Source organism: Henckelia pumila, chromosome 4 (genome assembly GCF_033568475.1).
Source record: "Henckelia pumila isolate YLH828 chromosome 4, ASM3356847v2, whole genome shotgun sequence".
NCBI classification, from domain to species: domain Eukaryota; kingdom Viridiplantae; phylum Streptophyta; class Magnoliopsida; order Lamiales; family Gesneriaceae; genus Henckelia; species Henckelia pumila.
Genome location: NC_133123.1, coordinates 14,380,386 through 14,402,672, shown reverse-complemented (window position 1 = coordinate 14,402,672; position 22,287 = coordinate 14,380,386). Strand labels below are relative to the sequence as shown.

The 22,287-nt window shown below is 35.4% G+C and overlaps 1 protein-coding gene and 2 pseudogenes across 1 annotated transcript; all 3 read left to right on the top strand.

The window, feature by feature from the left end:
• The first annotated feature begins 5,345 nt into the window (after nt 1-5,345).
• LOC140860526 (basic endochitinase CHB4-like) lies at nt 5,346-7,220 on the top strand (annotated as a pseudogene).
• A 5,366-nt stretch (nt 7,221-12,586) lies between these two features.
• Nucleotides 12,587-13,796, top strand: LOC140865104 (probable ribose-5-phosphate isomerase 3, chloroplastic). The gene has a single exon (XM_073269617.1). It carries the CDS (start codon nt 12,714-12,716, stop codon nt 13,548-13,550), a length of 837 nt encoding a protein of 278 aa, XP_073125718.1. The 5' UTR covers nt 12,587-12,713; the 3' UTR covers nt 13,551-13,796.
• Nucleotides 13,797-15,880: 2,084 nt separating this feature from the next.
• Nucleotides 15,881-18,272, top strand: LOC140860525 (cyclin-dependent kinase F-4-like; annotated as a pseudogene).
• The last annotated feature ends 4,015 nt before the right edge of the window (nt 18,273-22,287 follow it).

Sequence of the window (22,287 nt, the reverse complement as noted above, 5' to 3'; positions counted from 1 at the left end):
GTTCGAGAAATACACACAATGCGGCATCTTTTTTGTGTGTTTCGGGAATTAAATATTATTTTATTTAATTATTATTTTGAGTATTTTATATCTATTAGGAAACTTTTAGATGATATCTTGTGATATATTTGTAATATTTTGCGTTATCTTTAATTTTTGATTGTAAACTATAAATACTTTGTTTATTTTCATTAATAATAATTCAGATTTAGTTTTTACACAAATTATTGAAATTCTCTCAAGAATTTTATTCAAAACTTTGCTTTGGCTTTACAAATCAAACTTTCTCAGTTTAATTACTTGGAAGCATTTGTCGATTGATTTTTCACTGAAGATTGTCAGATACAAGCTATCTGAAGGTTTTCTTTGGTTTCAATTGTCGTGATTTTTGTTGTTAATCGTACCGTCGATTAAAGGTGAAAATCCAAAAATCCTATCAATTTTACTTGTTTCAAATATTTGGCAAAACTTTGGATCTTTTGTTTATTGATTAGATGGTGCGATTCAAATTGTAATCGTGTTTGCTAATCTTACACATGAAGATTCATATCATGATAAGCAAGAACCTCTTTGATACCACTCGTTAGGATTGAAAAACAGTGTAGAGGGCCTTTTTAAAACTTAAAATTGACTTCGATATGATTTGTTAAAACCAGACAGAAAATTTGCTTGCTTAAAACTTTGTTATGCTCGAAAGATCTAATAAGATCTGGCAGAAGAATCTTCCTCGTAGAATTGAACTTGAAAAGCAAAGGCAGATCAAAGTAAAGTAAATGCATTAAGTAAAAGGGACAGATGATTTTTTTATGGATGTTCGGAGCTTAATCTCCTACGTTCAAATCTTGACTCAAAAATCTTGACTTTAAGAAAAGCTATCCAACATTCAAATCTTCATTTAATCTTGACTCACAAATCTTGACTTTAAGAAAAGCTATCCAACATTCAAATCTTCATTTAATGAGTTTGCCTTCTTGCTCAACAACTTCGGCAACTGATGCTTCCAACCGTTTGTTTGATCTGATCTGGTTTGAAGATTTTTACACTTGATCTGGGTGACGTGTAAATAATTGATTTTGACCGAATATGATTTGAAATCGATATGGCAGAAGATATAAGATTTTGATCGAATATGATTTGAACTCGATATGGCAGAAGATATAAGATTTTGATCGATCTAGGTTGTTCTTCTAGAGGATGGTTATTTGATCTATTGAAGTAAAATAGTTGCGAGGGATCATAGATCAAATGCTTGATTTATCTGGATTAATCCAATTTCGTCAAAAACTTGATCTGGACAACTTAGTTAAGTTTGATCTGTATAAATCCATTTGTTTTGTTTGATCTGAACTCCAACTTTCGTTTGTCCTTAATTTTATTTTTATTTTTATTTTACCACTTGGTTTTGTTTGATCTGATATCACCAAAATTTATAATTTAATCATTAACAATTTCCCCCTTTTTGGTGATGTCAAATCCAAGTGGTCTTTATCAATATCCAGATTGAATGTAGATAAAAAAAAACTTTATTTTATAGCTTTGAATAATAGTCTTGAACAATAATAAGTACTGATCAGAAAATATTTCAAAATTCTTCATAGTTAAAATTCTTCAAACTCTGCTGATCTACTACTTCTTCCTTTTTCCTTTAGATGCTTTGGAAGAGGTTGCACTTTCCCCCTTTTTTGGCATCATCAGCCTCATGTAATAGATCAAGAATGACGGTGAGCTGGGTACCAAATGTATCATGAAGCTTTTGATTGTTTGATTCATTGGAAGCCTGAATGCTACCAAGTCTTCGAAGGATGCCAGCATACTCTCTTGTTTGTTTTCTTTGCATGTGCAACATAGATCCAGAAATATCATTGACCATCTTTAACATGCTGGCCTTGAAGTCTTTCAAATCCATAGAAGTTTGAGTTGTTTCTATTTGCAACTCACACACCAGATTGAATAGTTGATTGAAATACTCAAATAGAAACTGGGGAGGCAGTACATCATTCTGTTGTAGAGAAGGAGCATCATCTCGTGAGGAGGCAAAATTACAGATTTGAAGAACTTGAGAGACATCAACAGGAGGCTCGGAATCAATATCTTCTATAAGCAATGGTGAAGCTTGAACTGATTGTAGGGGAAAATCAGCTTCACTTGAGATTGATATCTTAGATATATTTGCAGAAGGAATTTTCAATTCCTTTTTGAACACAAAAGTTAGAGGTTTGAACAGAGTGTGAATTGGATCAAGCTTGATTACCTTGAAGATAGGAGGAAGTTCCAATGTAGACACTCTGTCTGATTCCAAAATTGTTTTCTCAATCAAAGATTCTGTAGATGGAGCCTGAGGTTGTTCTGCAGCTGCAATAAAGGGAACAATAGCTGTGTTCGGATCAAAATTGTGTTCCTCGGAAGAATTTGGAACCAACATTTGTTCTAAAGGCTCTATATAACATTCTCAATGAAAGAGTCTTCAGAAGGAGGATTTTCAATTTGAAATTCATCTATGGGTTGATCAACAGAAGGTTCTTCAACCTGAATCTCAATCAATGTTTCTTCAATTAACGATTCTACCACCAAAGGTTCTTAAAAAATGGAGTCAATCATCTGAGTTTCCTTTGGAGGAGAATTTGGTTGAGCAGGAGACAGTGGAGGTGAAACATGATCATCAGAAGGAAGATTGATTATCGGATCAAAGTCTTCTGATTCAGAAATACTATCAGATGAGTGAACTTGAGCTGATGAGGCTTCACCAGGGAAGTCTTGCCTCATCATTTGAGCAGTGGTAGACATTAATGGCAACAATTTGATCAAAAACATCCAAACTAGTTGGATTGAACTGTGCTCCCTTTTGTCGCAGATAAGCTCTCAGAATACTTTCCTTCAATATGATTGCCACAAATTCTCTTCTTTCCAGTGCAAGAGAGATTTCTTGAGTCTCAGCCCACTCAAGAATCTTGTTTCAAGAGAAGCAATGCAGGACATCTCCTTCAAAGTCTTAATATTGGAGAAGTGATTCTTGGTCCGGTGAAATACCCATATTTCAAATATTCTCATCTTTTCTTCTGCACTCTAGATAATATGATCAGAGGCAAAATTAATGATTCTTTGTGCATTCGAAAGAGAGGCATGATCAGATGAATCATTGGTTTCTTTGAAAAATCCAGACTGAAGCATTGTGATATTCATCTGAGTCATAACTGGAATGACATCTTCAACTCTAGATAGAGGAATTGCTGGAATTGGAAGCAGTTGGATTGCTGTGGGAACTCGAGGAATATGTCTAAGAGATCTCTTCTTTTGAGGAGGGGGAAGAACAATCTCAGCCAAAGTCACTTGATTTGACTCTGATTCTTCTGACTCAGTAGACTCAATCAGTGATTTCCTTTTTACTGATTTATTCCTCTTTGGAGCATATGGCTTTTGAGTTGCAGTATATTTGGCAGCTTGAATTGCTAGAGAAGGTCCAATAACATCAATATTGATCATTAATTGTTGGATGCAATAATTGTACCTGCTGATAAAGCGATCGAACCATGACGTTTAGGCTGCTGTGCGATTTAAAAGATTTGAGTTGCACCATTACCACCAGCTATAGTTTTTGGTAAAGCGGTAAGTGCTCGGTCCTACAATTGGTATCAGAGCCCAGGTCATGAGTTCGATTCCCATTGATTGCAAGGATTGCAATTATTGGGAAGGAGATTGTTAGGGTGCAATAATTGTCCTTGTTGGTAGTGCGATCGAACCATGACGCTTGAGTTGCTTTGCGGTTTAAAAGATTTGAGTTGCATATTACCACCAGCTATAACTTTTGGTAAAACGAAAAACGCTCGGTCCTACATTAACTATATCGACTTACAAGTAATATAAGACAATAACACAAGAATGAAGATTGAAGACAATGAAATTATTATACTCTTGCAAAAAATGATTTTCAACATAAAAGAAAAGAAAAAAAATAAATATGAGGTCATCTAACAAAATAATCAAAGAATAAAGATATAAAAAAATACAAATAATTGATGAAGACAACATCACAAGAATTATTATTGAAAATGATGAGAAAATTATTTTTTTATATAAAAAATAAAAAACGGATGTCAGGCGAAAAAATCGTGAAAAAAAAAAAAGAAAAGTGATTATATAAAGGAAGAAAAGACGTTGTACTTTAATTGAAAATTTAGAATGCATTATCAATATTATTTTTTCTCATAATCAGTAGTGGTAAAATAATTCAACACTATGTATTAATTATTATATTTTTTCTTAAATTTTATTTGTTAAATATGTCATGACATCAAATTATATATTTTCTCAATGTCTAATTTATACAAAATTATAATATTTATTACAACCATTATTTACAACAACTATAATTTAATTAGATTTTTAATATATAAAATTTTTGAACAAAGATTGTTCGCATTGTACATATTATATTAAATTGAATTTTACTAATTACTGAAATACCGTGAAAATTATTAATTAATTGCATATTTTTCTCTTCTCATCTTAACTCATTTATTTAACGACGCTTATTGATAATAAAAGGTGTTTCCTACGTGCATCACACGTGAATTTTACTAGTTTACTAAAATGGCTTAATGAGATTTTTTTTAAAAAATAGAACATTTTGTAAGTTGAGAAAGAAGATATTTTTGGATTATCAAAAAATAGACTATGATCTGGTCATTTCTTAAACTTATGAATATAGTACGTAGCAATAGTGCAAAAAAAGTCGAAATTAATATATTCATCACAACATGCAACATATCAATAGATATACACACTTCCTAAAAAAAAAGAAAAAAAAGAGAGAGGATGATATACACACAAACAAGTGGTACTGGAGAAAGTAATTACCCAAGAAGATATATACTGATCTTCACACCTTCGTGCAAGCTCTATCAAAATTATATATATATTAATAATATTTAACTACGTTTAAAATAAATGTCAACATCATAATTTAATAGACGTACACATGGCAAAATTGATATATACTTTGATACAGATAAAAATGAAATAAACATGGCAGCAGACACCGGACCACACCACGTACGTACGCTTAGATAAATGAAATAAACATGGCCATAGATATGCACACAATTACAAACAAGTGGATAAATGTAAAAGCATAGCAAACCAATAAAACTCTACAAGTCCAGTACTATAAATACCTCGCATTAATTAATTCCCTCCACATAAAGTACTCACCATTTAGTTTCTCCAATCAATTCCTAACTCCAACCAAAATCATGATTACCACAAAAAATAGTCCTGGCACTTTCCGGGGAGTCGGCTTTTGGCCAAAACTGCGATTGCGAGCCCGGCTATTGCTGTAGCCAGTGGGGTTATTGTGGTTTGGGCGACCTTTATTGTGGCATGGGATGTCAATCTGGCCCATGCTACGACGAATCGGTTCGGAATATCTCGGTTGCCGACATAGTTACCGATGCATTTTTCAATGGGATTGCTGAGAGTGCTACTGGTGCCAATTGCCCCGGGAAAATGTTCTACTCTCGAACGGCCTTCCTCCGGTCTATTGAACCCTATCCGAGGTTCTCTTCAGGGTCCGACCAGGTCGCTAAGCGTGAGATTGCTGCATTATTCGCACATATCACCCATGAGACTGGAAGTAAGTTCATGCATGCATGCAAAATTACTATGTTTGGTAAAGTACTCGGTGTACGTTGTAATTTCGAGAGTAATGATTTTTTTTTTGCTCCATTTATTTTTTTGTTTTGGTCCATAACTTTTCAATGTAATTGCGTTTGATATACTAACTTTTTATTTTCGATTATTTTGGTCTAATGGTTGGCATGACAGCTTGACATGCCAGCATTTTTCAGTGTCACGTAATCCGTTGGACCAAAATAGCTGAAAATTAATAGTTACTATATCAAAATCAAACCTTGAAAAGTTAATGGACCAAAACCAAAAAATGAATAAGTTAACGTGTCAAAAAAACTATTTTTCCCGTAACCACGAGTGTAACATTACATGGTACATGTAACATAACTCATCGATATATATATATATATAATTCCAATAATGCAGGTCTGTGCTATATAGAGGAAATTAATGGGGAATCTTACGACTATTGTGACCGGGGGAATACACAATATCCATGTGTGCCTGGCAAGCAGTACTTCGGACGAGGTCCCATTCAACTCCCGTTATATCTTTCGAGACGGCCCTTTGGTTCTGGATGAACAATAATTGTCATAATGCGATAACGTCCGGGCAGGGGTTTGGGGCGACGATTCGAGCCATTAACGGAATGGAATGTGATGGAGGAAATCCGGCCACCGTAAATGCTCGTGTTCAGTATTTTAGAAACTATTGTAGTCAATTTGGGGTTGATCCTGGTGCTCACATGGGTGCTCACGGTGGTTGCTCACCATATCATTTCTCTATATATATATATATATATATATATATATATATAAATTTTCAGCTGCCCAACCAATGATGCTCAACTCGTCCCCGACAACTAAAACATGGTACCGTATTTTAGTGATGCAAAAAATCAAAAAAAAAAAAACAACTAATTAAACCCGATACCGCGTTTTAGTGGTCGAAAAAAAGGTAGACCTGAATGGTTGGACAACTGAAAATTACTATATATATATATATATATAATGAAGGCTTATAGAATTTTTAGAATTTCTTAATTAAATATAAAAATTTTCATAAATTGTACAATTTATCGTATATATACGAAATAAAAACTTTCTTCAAATCAAATATTATATAAATTATTACTTCATATTTGAAGTACTAAAGTATTTAAAGATTATATTTGATGAATGGGTAGATCACAAGAATGTTACTATTTATTCAACTATATTTGAAAAAAAGTTACTCGGACGACTACCCAAGTTAGAAGACTTGCAAATCAAATGACAGAAACACGGAAAATAGTAGAGGCTTTACTTCGATGCAATTTCATTTATCAAAAACTCCGAGAAAGTCTTATTCGATTGGTGATTCACATAAAAAGAGAAAATTTTGTGCCTACAGCTTGAACTGCCGAAGTTGACGCTGCTGTAATTTTTCATCGGGAAATAGATGATCATCATATCTACAAAGTTATCTAGTTGATGAGAAATGATCTCAACCTACCAAAACTTAAGCTTGGTGAACATCTTCTAGTTGTGAATGATGCAGGTGAAGAAATGATGAAAGAAATTGAGGAAGAAATATCTTACTCCGATGAAACATAATCAGAAGAAAAAGAAAAAAAAAACAAAGACTGATTATATTTCCCAGTTACCATCACCATCACCATCCAAATCTTTTCCAACTGCTCGAGATTCTACCTCTGCTCAGCCACTCAGGTACCCATTTTACCTGAAATCTCTGTTGTCTTAACGACAAGAGAAAGCTTTTCAACATGTGAATTCCAACTATCGTTATTTTAACTGCTTGTACATCAATCATACCAGTTGGAATACCAATTCCAGAAGTATCAATGACTTCTTTGGGAGAATTTGTTAAATCTTTGACTGAATTAGAGATTCCGGAGAAACAAGTCGATAAAATGGAAACAGATAAGGGGCTAGAATCTCTCATCTCTGATATCCGACAACTAGAAACTTCTTTATCCATTCAAAACAAGATGATGGATGACTCGATGCTCATCCAATCGCCAATAATAGAAATGGACAGAGATCCTTCTTCATAACCTGAATTGACAAGGGATCCATCTCCGATTTTATCTTCTCCCCCTAAAGATACAAATCCAGAATGTACATGGTTGTCAGAAGTATAAGACAAAGTGCTTAAATAAAAGGATAAGAGTCATCATTTGATCTCTAAAACTCTTTCGCAGAAACTGGTTCTGATTGTCCACCCGATGATCGTCCAATCTCAAATGCTATTGTTGTTTCTCAACTGGAAGAAATTAGGGTCCTATTTAAAATACAGAGACTAAGAAAGCATCTGATTCTTATGATATGGAAAACTTTCAACCCACAATTTTGAAAAACTTGACCAAGCTAGTGAGTATGGCAATTGAAAGTAAGTCTAAGCTTACAACAGTTACCCAACAAATGACAATAACTACTGCTGATCTATCTGCACAAATATACCAATAAGAGAAAAGGACATAGGCCAAGATGAATCAAATGAAAGCTAAATTTGGTACACAGTTGCATGAAATAATATTACATTCGCAAAAGGATGATGTCAGAAAGGAGGAAGAGAATTAAGGAGAAATGTTGAAGAATAGGATAGAAAAAGAAAAGACAAGAAAAATGAAGGAGATAAACAGAACCCTAGAAGATGAAGTAGCTCTGGAGGTAGTGGAGCATCATGGTTTGAAATAGGGGTGACAAAAATTTCCGAAATCTCGACTCTTCCCGAATTTCATCTCATTCTCGTTCCAAAAAAACCTCAACCCAACATTTCCCGATCCAATTTTGGGATTTCTCCATCTCGATTGATATCGGGAGAGGAATCAAAAATAAAATTTTATTTCAAAAGGATTCCGACCCGTCAATATTATAATATATTTTATTAATAGATTGAGCTAAATATTATTGTATTTCAACTCATATAACAATTAATTTTGGACTTAATTGCATAATAGTTTATTGTTGAAATGTTCGAATAGTAGAATAAGAGATGAAATTTGACAATCTATTTACCTTGAAGCATTATCTGAATTAGTTTCATATTATATGTTTTAAATTAAATATTTATTTATTTTTAGAAATATAATCTAAACAGTATTTTTTTAATAATCACATATTTTTGTTTTTTGAATGAAAGCTTGAAAATGAAAAAAAATTGTGATTCGTACTTCCTACCCGACCAGATCCCGAATGTTTGGGATCCTGAATATTCGGGTCCCAAAATATGTCGGGTATGTGATTAGAGAAAAAATAGTTTTCCAATTATTTCAGTACAGTAATTGGTAGGAAGATTACGGGATGGGTCCCGACCCTATTACCTAGTTCCAAAGATAACTAATTTCTTAATTCGTAGTCACTGGCACTAATCTTGCATCAGTTTAGATATACTATTAGAACTGTTCATGTCCAATTAAAAAATGGACACTAAGCCACATACTTAGCTGAGCTCTGGACAAATACCAACCAAAGAATTATTCTCTATCTCGGACAATCTTTGTCACAAGTGAACCTCAATTCATATGTAGTTGTGAGGGCTTCGTTCTATCGTAAGTTTTACTTCGATCGGTTATAATTCAATTTTTGGATGTTGATGGATTATGATTTTTATTGGATATATACGTTCTTGAGCTATCCGTGATTGTATATCTAAGTCGGATCGGGAATACATTGACGTTTGAATTTGTTATGATTTTTGGAAGAATTTTCGAAATGGTCCAAATCTAAGATTCACGTTTTTGGCATGAATGTGTTGAGATTTTGATGAATTGATGATGTTATGAGTTGAATTGGATAGATATACTGATGTTTTTTGATTTTCGGTTAGCCGTTTCTTAGTCATTATGCCGCCGGTTTGAGAATTTTGGAATTTGAAAGTTTGATTGAGTTTTTGGAATTGAGTCAAGTTGAATGATTAATCGTGAGTTATTATGCATCTCCATACATATTGTTGAATGTTGTTGAGCTCAAAGTTAGCAGAATTCGAATCGTCGACAATTGATCAAGATTGGTAACGAGTTTACCTTGATTGTTTGATTTGAGGTTGAATGGATTTTGATTAAATCTTTTGTCATTGTATCTTATCCAGATTTGGATCACCTTTTATCGAGAACAAGGTATAATTTGACATCAAGTTGAATGGGACAAACACTCGAATCCGAATTGATTCTCGAGTTTTCCTGATATCACATACTTGCATGTTTATTTGAATTACTTGAATTATGATTGAATGTATTACAATTTATATATATGCATTCATCTTGAGCCTAATTCTTTGATTTCATTTCGAATTAAACGTTTTGGGGACTATAATCGAGTGTCCTTGGTTGTCGAGTTCTTTCAAGAGTCCGAATACTCCTTATAGTTGCACAAGAGTCTAGAGGATTGAGATATACATCATCCACCTCGATCGAGAGAGTCGGTGAGTTAGTTGTGACATCTTGTCATCGGGATCCCAACCGAAGAACCGAGTTTTCCTTTTGATTATCTGATTAGATAATCCAGAATTTTAAATGTCATGCATTGCATCTTATTTATCGTTGAATTTTATTGATGTATCATGATTTTGATATAATCTTTGTTAATGCATGTTTATGTTGCTTTTACTGGAATTTATTCTCACCGGAGTTATTCGGCTGTTGTCTTGTTTTGTATATGTACTTGGCTACAGATGGGGCAGGATCGAGTCAGAGGCGCCATGACTAGTTTGGGTTGTGATCGATAGAAGTGGGGAATCGGTTTAGAAGTCGAATTGTATTTCGAACTTATTTTGTATTTTGAAGTGTAGCAACCTTGAATCGATGCATGTTTCTACCTTTAGAGTACTCTAGATACTTCATGTATTATATAATGCTAGATGGATTTATTAATACATGTTTTGGTTGTTATGTTGAGTTGATAATGAAATTTTCAGATTGTAATGCCTTAGTTATTTTTCTGAATTTTAGCAGGGCCCGGACCCCGTGCCTGGGTCGGTGTACCTTCGCATTTGCTACTGATTTTATTTTGGCCATGCACTGACCCCATACATGCATCCGTGCATGGGTCCGTGTGAGATTTTGTTGAGGCAGTAACTTGGAAATTTTGATATGTTGTGCACGGACCCTAGCACGGAGGAAGGCACGGAGTCCGTGCAGAAAATAGAGAATTGATGTTTTAGTGTATTTTTGGAACACGGACCTTGACCCGGAGGTGGCGCGGGGTCCATGTACCTTGTAGTCCTTGATCCTTGGCTACAGATTAATGCACGGACCTGAGCACGGAGTCCGTGCATGTTTTAAAAAAAATTCCTTTACTTTATGCCTTCACTTTTTGTTGATGCTTGAATGATTTATTCTTGTTTAGATGATTAGAACCGAGGTCCTTACAGTGACGGCATGAGTTTTTTTTTTTTGTTTAGAATCTGGACAGACTCAATGTTGTTATATAGAACAACATCTTTTGTTGTCAACGCTTGAGTCGGCACCAAAGAACTTGGGTGGCTTTTCTCCATGAGCGGGTGCAGAAGCAAGTGGAGTGAACGTGACAGTAGACATGATGTTCAGAATCAAAAGAAAAATTTTGTTTTGCGATCTTTATTCAATGCATTTCGAATTCTTAACAAAAGCAGTAACAACAGCAACAATGATCAAGTCGAGACGAGAGAAGCTCTTTGTCCACAAGACAAAAATGCACGTTATTAGTGTTAAACATTGGCGACAATCGTCTCTAAGATACAACGACTATGAATGTGATATAACAGTACAACAAATATCTCGAAATTCAACGAACAAAATATGACAGAATATTTTAAGTGAGAAAACACAAGCAATCAGAACGATGCTTAAATCTGCAGACATAGGGATGTATTTATAGACAGCCGATAGTTGTGACCAAGAGACACAACGCATCATGTCAAGCAGACGCAACTCATCGGTCGACAGAGCAATTGACATACACCAGTCGAGAGGGCAGTCGACTTGCATCTCTTCTTGTGACCGTTGAGAAATATTTGCTTGTATGTGAAGCGGTCGAGGAGATTCTTATAAGAGCCAGCTGAGTAGATTGTTAAGCTAGTGACCGATCGAGAGATGTGAGTTGTGTTTGACCGATCGAGGAGCTAGTCATTGTCTTTTGCTTGTAAGTGGTCGATACCTCTGCTTTTCAAATTAAGCGGTTGGCACTAGTTACTCCAAGGCGAGCTTCAAGGCAAGTGGTCGACAACTGTGTTACATGATAAGGCGGCAAAAATCTATAAAAATGATATATTATTTTGTTATCACTAAAACGTAGGATTCAACAAATAGCTCGACTATAATTACACTTTTCAAGTCGAGCTCCCGTTACTCAAGATCGACTCGATGTAGATTTTGTTTACTCGAGCTCGATCGAGTAATTCATTTCAAGCTTAAAAGTTGAACTACTAGCTCAATTTCAACGTCTGTAATCAAGTTACTTAAGCTCGAGTTCCAAAAGATCGAAAGTTTAAATACTAGCATATAAATCTTAAGCTCAAACTCGAACTTTGGTTTGAATATGTATTAACAAAATATCTCTTACTTTCATACTTCTAAATAAATAAATAAATAATATGTGTTAACAGTACTCGAGTAACTCACGTTGCTCAAATACAAACAATTGAAACTCAAACTCAACTAAAAAATATTTAAGCTACTCGAATTATTGAGTTTGACTCGAGTTCTGATCGAATTCCTCGGTCTTACGAGCTACTAACGAATTAGTAGATTTACTTGGTCTCATAAGCTCAACATAAAAAAAAAAAAAAAAAAAACTCAATAATAGATACTTATTTGATGCTCATCACACACATGAAAATAAATTTCATACTAAAGGAGGTTGACGGACGTATATTCGTGATACCATGTTACCTACTTGTATATTGCAACACACTTTTATAACATTTTATTGGAAAATTCAAAATAGTCGAAATACAAAATAAAAATGTTTGGGATAAATTTAATTTTAATCTAAGAACTCCCCACCCCTAATTTCTCACCCACCACCACAAAGAAGTGGCAGATCAGGATTCAGTTGTGCTCGTTATATATCTGATCACATATTCTTTCCACCACCCATTCTCCTACAATGGCCGCCGCCGCCGCCGCTACCTTTCTCCCCTCCCCCACTTCAACATCGTCCCTTCAACGTGCCACCTCCCGCTTCCACCTACGTACCACCCCGTCCAAGTTCTCCGTCAAGTGCCTCTCCGCCCCAATTCTCACTCAAGACGACCTTAAAAAACTTGCCGCCGATAAAGCCATCGAGTATGTAAGAAGCGGCATGGTACTTGGCCTCGGAACTGGGTCAACCGCCGCCTTCGTGGTGGACAAGCTTGGAGCTTTGCTCAAATCCGGCGCACTCACGGATATCGTGGGTGTTCCCACATCCAAACGAACCCAAGAGCAAGCCGCTTCCCTAGGCATCCCCCTCTCCACCCTCGACGCCCACCCACATCTCGACCTCGCCATTGACGGAGCGGACGAAGTTGACCCAAATCTCGACCTAGTAAAGGGCCGAGGTGGAGCCCTTTTGCGTGAAAAAATGGTTGAAGCCGCTTCTGATAAATTCGTCGTGGTGGTGGATGATTCTAAACTGGTATCTGGGCTCGGCGGATCGGGGCTCGCAATGCCTGTGGAGGTTGTTCAGTTCTGCTGGAACTACAATTTGGTGAGACTACAGGAAATGTTCAAGAGAGAAGGGTGTGAGGCGAAGCTCAGATTGGATGGAAATGGGAAGCCATATGTTACTGACAATTCAAACTATATCGTGGATTTGTATTTCAAGACTCCGATTAAGGATTCGGGTGCGGCGGGGAAGGAGATTGCGGCCCTTGAAGGAGTGGTGGAGCATGGCTTGTTCTTGGATATGACAACTGCTGTGATCATTGCAGGTGGGGAAGGAGTGAGTATCAAAACCAAGTGAAGATATTTTTGATTGTGGGGTAAGCAGAAAATGCGAAGATTTTTTTTTTTTTTTTTTTTGGAATTTATTTTGTATCTTTAATCTACATTGTCTCGATAAGATTATTTTAGCTGCAAATTTTGTTGTAACTCAATGGAATAAGCTGATGAAAATGAAAAAAATATTGTCTTGTTGATTAGTTCAAAGAAAATGCTTCGGATCCTCTGTTTTCTTTGATTATCTTCGATGCAATTTGTTAAAGATTAACTGATAAGTATTTTTCAAGAACATGGTTTTATTGACTTGTATTCGTATGTGGCACACTTCAATATCCTTCTTTGTCCGTGAAACATGTCCTTGTTCTGGTGAGAGGAACTTTGCTTGAGCCGTGGATATGTTTTGGTGAGTAGTCCAACTCTAAAATTGTGGAGTGAGTTATGATATTTCCATGGGGTAGGTGGAGGCAAGTCCGATAATGCAGTCAAACAAACAGATGGAGAAAGGAAGTGATCTTGGTGATAGCCTGATAGGCGCCCACCAAGTCATTGGATCCATTGCCGCGGGATAGGGACTTGCTTGGGCTACGCCTTAAACTACGCGATGCCCAAATTCCATAGGTCCGAGAAGTGGCTTCCATGCATTTGGTACTTCGTTAGGTTTAGCACTGAAATCTCACTGGTTCTAAGAAAGTTGACATTATTGACAAAAGCCTCTAAGAAAGTTGGCATGTTTGTGAGGAACTCTGATTGCCTGAAATGGTGGCATAATCGTGTAAACCCATCGATAGCAATCTAAAATTTGAGCTGCAGAAAGCAGTATAGTCGATTGACTTGTCATATATCCATATCTTCCATGTATAATGCGTATGCATCACCTACTAAAGGATCGTAACTCTGTGTGATTGTGCGTGCTCCAACGAGTTGATATACTGCTAGTTGCTACCTTCCGGTTCCCCTACTATTGATGCTAAGCTTCCCCGGGCATCACTTGTTTCATCTACTTCTGTACTTACTACTTGATTTAAGGACCATGTGTATCATCAGACTTTGTTGCCCACAAAGGTGGAACTTTCACAGACACATGCTTGTCAATATATCCAGAAGTTCAATAGTCGATCCCGGAATATATGTCCGTAAGCAGACCTTAACTCCACTGTCCTATCTAACCCAAATGTAGGTAGCACAACACGGCTTCCCGTCCAGATGAAATCTTGAAAGATGGCGGCCGTTGCGCCCTTTGCTATCAACTATGGATATGTAGCCGTTTGTTTTACAATACCAGACTTGTGCGTGCGGTATCAACTGATAAAACTGGGACTTTTCATGTACGACGTGACAAAGCTTGATTTATAGTCTCCATTCTTAAATTAATAGTTAAAGTTGTTCGATCACGTCAAATAAAGAAAGATACACAAAATTTGTCAAAAACTAATTATTACTTTCATGTGTCGATTTTGGTCATTAATTTTTTTTTTTCTCTCTTGATCAAACAAATAATAATAGAATTTATTACGAAATTATTAACGATGGATATTTGAAAAATAATAATAATAATCTCAACGAGCAACGTTCCGAGAGAGTGCTGGTGGGTCTGATCGACGTTTTCCATCAACTCTTCTCTTCTTGTGCCTTGAACTCCTCCGCTTCCGCGCGCGGCCTCCGTTGGGACTGTCGTCCTCTGTCGACTGTTCCGACGTGGTTTGGCGGTGATTTCACTACATCTATAGTATATAGAGGTGTGTTGTTGATTGGACTTTTCTATTTAGGTGAATGGAAATTGGACAAGTAATTAATGGGCTTGTTAATTAAGTAGATGGTTAAAGTGGAATGATGATTATCTCACATCGAAATTATTTAACTTGGAATGAGTGAGCTTAAGTTACACATGCGGCTCCAAGGTTTTTTAATCATGTCAAACAAATATTTTATTAAGAAATTATTTTTCGTCTAAACCAATTCAATATTTAATTTGGGCGGACATATATATATATATATATATATATATATATATATATATATATAATATATATATATATATATATATATCCATTTTGGATATAGAAATAAATTGAATGCCACGTAAGATTAATAAGTATATATGAAATTAAAGTCGGAACAAAGTTTAATTAATAGATATCCAGTAGGTTTTCAAATAGATAAAATTGAATCCGTAAGTAGTTTTATATCCTCTTCATACGTACATTGCACGCACCCTTTTGAAAACACACACATATATATATCTCACGTTACGCGAAAAAAAAAAAAAAACTAGCTGCAAATTAAATATTTGGTGGTGGTCTATCAGTTCAGATCAATAAACACTTCAATTTTGTTCATTGATTTCGATCGACAATGGAAAGGTACGTAATTTGATATTTGTATAGTTGCCATTTTTTATTTTATTTATAATTCTCAATATGATCATCATGTAGATGGATCGATATGTTATATTTGTTGTAGGTACAACATAATCAAGGAAGTCGGCAGCGGTTCATATGGAACTGTTTCGAAGGCTGTTTGTAAGCAATCTGGTGAAGTGGTACGTACACCTCTCATATATAAAGGATCGAAATTGAAATCAATTACGTTTTTTGTTCTTTCTGAATTTTTTTTATTTCTGATCATCATCAAACTAATTAACTACGTACGTACAGGTTGCTATCAAGAAGCTGAAAACAAGATATCGTTCATGGGAATCGTGCATGAACCTCCGAGAAGTCAAGGTAATTTGTTTAATTTGTTTGTTTTATATATTATTGTTGGATTTCAAGATTTTGTTGGATCGATGATTCATTATTTCGATCTTGATGCACAGACGCTACGAGCAATGAGTCATTCAAGTATAATAAAACTCAAACAAGTTATTATGGAACACGGTGACTTGTACTTTGTGTTTGAATACATGGTACGTAATTAAGTATTTTGGTTTATAAATATATATATATATATATATATATATATATATAATTTGTTGATGATATATCGATCTTGTACGTACGTACTTAATTTGTTTCCTGGCTCGTTGGTAATAATATTGTTTTGTGTAATTCAGGAATCGGATCTATTCCAAGTAATGAAGAACCGCGGAAACGTAGCTTTTTCCGAAGCACAAGTGAGGATGTGGTGCTTCCAAATATTTGAAGGTCTTGCACACATGCATAATCGTGGCTACTTCCATCGTGACCTCAAGCCAGGTAATTTAATTATTAGTATTTTTAGTTTTGATGATAACACCAAAAAAACTAAAATTCAGAAATATAATATATATATATATATATATATATATATATATATATATAATCAAATTAAATATTGATCATCTGTCAAATTAATTATTTTGTTATATATATTTGGGACAGAAAATTTGTTGGCGTCAAATGATGGAATTAAAATTGCTGATCTTGGAATGGCTCGGGAGGTGGATTCTCATCCCCTATTCACAGATTATGTCACCACAAGATGGTGAGTTACGTTGTTTGTTGTTCATCTCTGCTCATCTAGTTTTTAATTAATTTCAAATATATTTTAACTTTCAAATTCAATTAATTTCCAATATATATATTGTTGTAGGTATCGGGCCCTGAAGTTCTGCTTGGTTCTCTAATTTATGGTCCGCCAGTTGGTGAGCATATATACGACACATTATTTAATTTTTTTGGTTTTGTTTAATTTTGGAATATAATGCATTCCTTGACACAAATTAATATGTTTTTGCATGTATCTATTTGGTAGACATGTGGGCTATGGGTGCTATAATGGCGGAACTGTTTATTCTTCGCCCACTTTTTCCGGGCTCAAGGTACATTTCATGTTCCTCCCACCATGTTTCTTGAATTTATCTGATCCGATGTGATTTTTTGATATAATTATTTTGCGCTTACAAATACCCTTGTGAAGTTGAAATATATATTATCAGCACCTGCTGTGAACTACATTTAATTTGCTTCATGCATGGCCTATAATATATATGTTTTCCTTTCCTTTTGGCTTTTTAAAAAAATTAAATATAATTGTTGATGTGTCTTTTGCATTTTTATGCAGTGGAGCAGATGAAATTCATAAAATAAGCTCTGTAATTGGGAGTCCGACCAAGAGTGAATGGCCGGAGGGCCTTGAACTAGCTAAAACAATGAATTACAAGTTTCCACAAGTACGTGAGTGTCCCATTTAATTTGCTAGCTCCCTAACAGCACTAATTTTTTTGGAATATATATGCAGTTTTTACTTATATATCCATAATATTTTAATTTTATATGTATTAGGTTGCTAATGTCCACCTTTCGACATTGATGCCAGACGTTAGCGAGGACGCCATCGATCTTATTACAGTAAGAACTGAGACCTAATTTTTCTTATCATTCTAATTAATTTATATATGAATATAGATGTACGTACGTACTAATTACAAGTTAATTTGTTTTTAATTTGCTCTACTTGTGTCTGTCAAATATATACAGTGCCTTTGTTCGTGGAATCCAGCCAAGAGGCCCACGGCAATAGAGGTTCTCAGACACCCCTTTTTCGAGGTAGGTCGTGACTTGCTAGCTTGCATTGTTTCTGCAATTTTTGAAAATTTATCCTAAAAAATATAGTACTTTAAATGCTAAATGAAAGGTTTGATATATTTTCTGCAATATTAATATTATGTTTGTGTTTTTGGCAGTGTTGCTACCACGTTCAGCCAACCTTAAACTATAGAGATGCTCTTCAAACATCCCGAAACTTGGCAATATATGGCCATTAAAGACCGCTCTATCATGGCCTAGGCGACGCATGCAAATGAGGCAGCTGCATGGATCTGCATTGGCATTTAATTTGTTCTTGAAAATCGATCGTTAATATGTTTTTCTAGCTATAGTTTTGATACATCTTTGTTTTTGAATATTTGAGATTATTGGCACTTGTCTACTCTAGTAAAATTTTGTGAATGATTTCTTGAAAAAGTTTTGGCCTAGTGTGTACGTTATAGCTTTTTTCTATTTCTAATTTTTAATAGTAATTAAGGGCTGCGAAACGCGCCATCAAGCATCCGGCGTGTGTGTGTTTTTAAGAAAAACGATAAGTCTAAATGTAATTAGTGAATTAAAAGATTAAAAATAATTTGTCCCACTAATTAAGTTTGGACAAAAGACAATAATCACCGAAAATAGTGTTGAATTTTTCAAAAAATAAAAAGTTACCTTAGAATATGCATGACTACAAAATATTTTTCATTTCATAGATAATAAATATTAAATAATAATGATTAAATTTTATTTATCTATATCTTAATCTATCCACACACACACACACACATATATATATATATATATATCTAAAATTTGGTGATTTTTTTTATAAATGTTGATTTTACTTTTTTGAATTAAAAATTGTAAAACATGATAACCAAAATTTTTGGAAGAAAATATTTATGTATTTTGACCAATGATGAATTCCTAAACTTACATTACCGAGATGAAATTGTTTATTTTTTGTGCGATGTCTTGCTCAAGTGCAAGAAATTACGGCTTGATCGAGCAATTTTTTGTCCCAAAATCTTTTTTTTTCCAGCACAGGTCTCGCCCCAGCGTAAGAAGTTGCGGCTGGGGTGAGCAATTTTTTTTCCCAACGCACAGTTTTCTTGAAAAAATCATATCTCGAGTTCTAGTTTTCGGATCGAGCACAAATTTGAACAGCAGCTTTAAAACATTTTGAAATTTTTTTTGAACGGTGAGATCGGATTTGGATCTCTTTAACATTAAAAATAAATTTTTGACATAATTTACTACTCCGTAATTCATTCTTGCGGCTCTTCTCTTGCTCCAAAATTTTGATTTCTTCAATGTTCCTTCATTCAAACCGAGGAAAGTGAAATGTAGAGCACATGCATGAAATAATAAATAAAATTAATGAAAAACACTCATGAGACACAACAAAAACATGCAAACTAAATACAAAAATGACACAAAATAATTCATAAAAACATGCTTATCCGACATTAGAAACTTGCTGGAAGATCAGTGCTTGCTAATGCCTATTAGAATTCCCAATATTCATCGGATCTCAATCCAATGGTACACTCAAATGTTTTTGCTGGAACATCTCAGAAAATATTTGGCTAATAGCCCTAAAAAATTGTCGTCCACCAACGAAATGGAGCAACTACGTAATCCTAATCATTCATCCTGATTTCTTCATTACTAATACTAAGCAATGATTGGATTAAATCAGTCTCTTCTTAATAAAAAGACACTATCTTGAAAAACTACAAGTTCTCCATGTGTACTTGATAACCACGTTATCACCTAAACTTGACTACACAAGTCAAATTACAATCGTCCCCAATAATCAGTACCCGAAAGGTTTTATCTCTGGCATTCCTAGAGTTCCTAAATGTACCTGAATCGCTTATCGCTTTGAGATGTTACCAAGGGTAAAACTTCTTAATCACATTGTCTCCAGTACTGCCCTAAGTACTTCTCGATTCACTACACCCCAATCAACACTGATTGCACTAAATTTATCGACCATGTCGATCTACTGTGGCTCGCACTGGACTTGTCAGTATCAACCCGTACGAAATTCCAGAGCAATCACTCGTCAAGGAAATCCTCCCAAGAGTGACTCTGACAGTAGAATCCCAAAACAAGCATCTCTGACGAAATTCAAACGATAACTAAATTCTAAATACCACACTTGATATCTAACCAATCCAAGGTCATACCCCGTTGTGACTTATATCAAATCCCTAGAGTGAGTAGCCTTTCCAACACAGCCACTCCTAAAGCACAAAGGCTTCCAGGCAACCTCTGAACCACGAAAGGCTTTCAGAGTAACACTGGCATAGCTTCGAGCTAGATGTGTCAAAACGGGCCAGCGGGGCGGGCCGACCCACAACCCGTCGCAACCCACCATTAGGCGGGACGAGACGGGCCGACCCACTTTTTAGGCGGGTTGGAAAAACATCAACCCAACCCACCTATTTTAGGTGGTGGGGCAGCCAACCCGGCGGGTTCACATGTAAATTTACGGGTTTTTGCGGGCCAACCCGCAACCCACCACAACCCACCGTTAGGCGGGGCGGGGCGGAGCGGCCCATCTTTTAGGCGGATTGGGAAATTTTCAACCCAACCCACCAATTTTGTATGGCGGGGCGGGCCAATTCGGCGGGCCTAGCTCATTTTGACACCTCTAAATCGTGCCTCCTCTCGTCTAGTCATGGTCATAGTCCACAACTCTAGATATTACTCGATCTGGCACTCTTGATGAAAAACTCATCATCACAAGGTCATAACCTAAAGTGTGGGACCCCGGGTGCAAATATATAAAAAATAATATATATGACATTTGGCGACGTGAAATACTCTTCTAAATCCATAAAACTGTGTATTTCAGGAAAAGAAGTAGGTCTAAACCAGTTAATCACTGCCTCAACTTTACTGGGATCAACTGCAATCTCTTATCCTGAAACCACACGACCAAGAAATACAACTCACTCTAACCAAAACTCGCACTTGGATAGCTTGGCATATAACTGTTCTTTTCTCAAAATCTGCAAGATAATTCTCAAGTGCTATGCATGTTCAATCTCATTCTTAGAATAGTTCAGAATATCATCAATAAATATCACCACGAACTCGTCAACATACTTCTAAAAAATTATTTTCATTAAATCCATGAACACAGCAGGAGCATTTGTTATTAATTCAACCCATGCAGGTTAGTCCCTGGAGATTTCCCAAAATTGCAATCTAGTCCCTGATTATTTCCAAACTTTAATTTCAGTCCTTTAATTTCTTAAACTTGGAATTTAAATACAAAATTCCATAAATTCTCCAATTAAATATTTTTGGGGCATTACATAAAGATATCAGAACATTCCAAAGTTCTAAGGAAAACAACTTAGAACAATTCTCATGTCTCCTGATGAATCACCTCATCCTTGGCCATAGTCAAATGACTAACTAAATCCTCTTGGAAAAACACCTAGAACCAAATAACCCAAAACATGTAATGATATCAGTAATTGACTGTAGTCAAACACCAATAAGCTAAGCACTATATTAATCTCAAATAAATAAATTCATCAGTATCATTGCTTCAAGTTATGTATAATTTCTTATTACAATCTCATGCAATAGAAAATAATTAAAATCCAAATACACTAGAAAGATGTACAACTCAACTTGAAATATTGATACATCCAGTGTCTGATAATTCATTAGTACAGATGATTTAATGCTTATAACTAAAATACAGTTTACAACAAACATAGTATTTAATCTTGATTTTGAGCATGAAGTTTCTCATTGATCCAAGCATCAATGCTAGCATGCTGATCAAATCTCTTAATGCGATCTACTGCAAAGACCTCCAGTACGACCTTTTGAGAAATGGTTGGTGCTTCCTTGCGAACCTTCCAGCTATGCTCTGCATCAGTGCATGCCAGCAAACCTCTTCTGCTCAAGATCAAACATATAAGATCTGTTTGCATACATCACATAAGAAATGGACGGTGCTTTAACAAGATCTTTATGACAATCTCTCCAACTGCGAGTGGAGAATCTCTTCGGATTAAAGTCACAAGGTTAAATACACACCATGCGCTCCAAAAAATCCTCGGATGCATATGAAGTAAAATACCCAAACTTCTCTTCCAGTCGGATCTCGCTAGAATCTTTATAAGGCGAGTCTTTGATGGTAACCTCAGCAATGATGATCTCGAGAAAGTCTAAGAATCACGTATTTCCGCAATCATTCGCTGTTCTTTAGTCAGATAC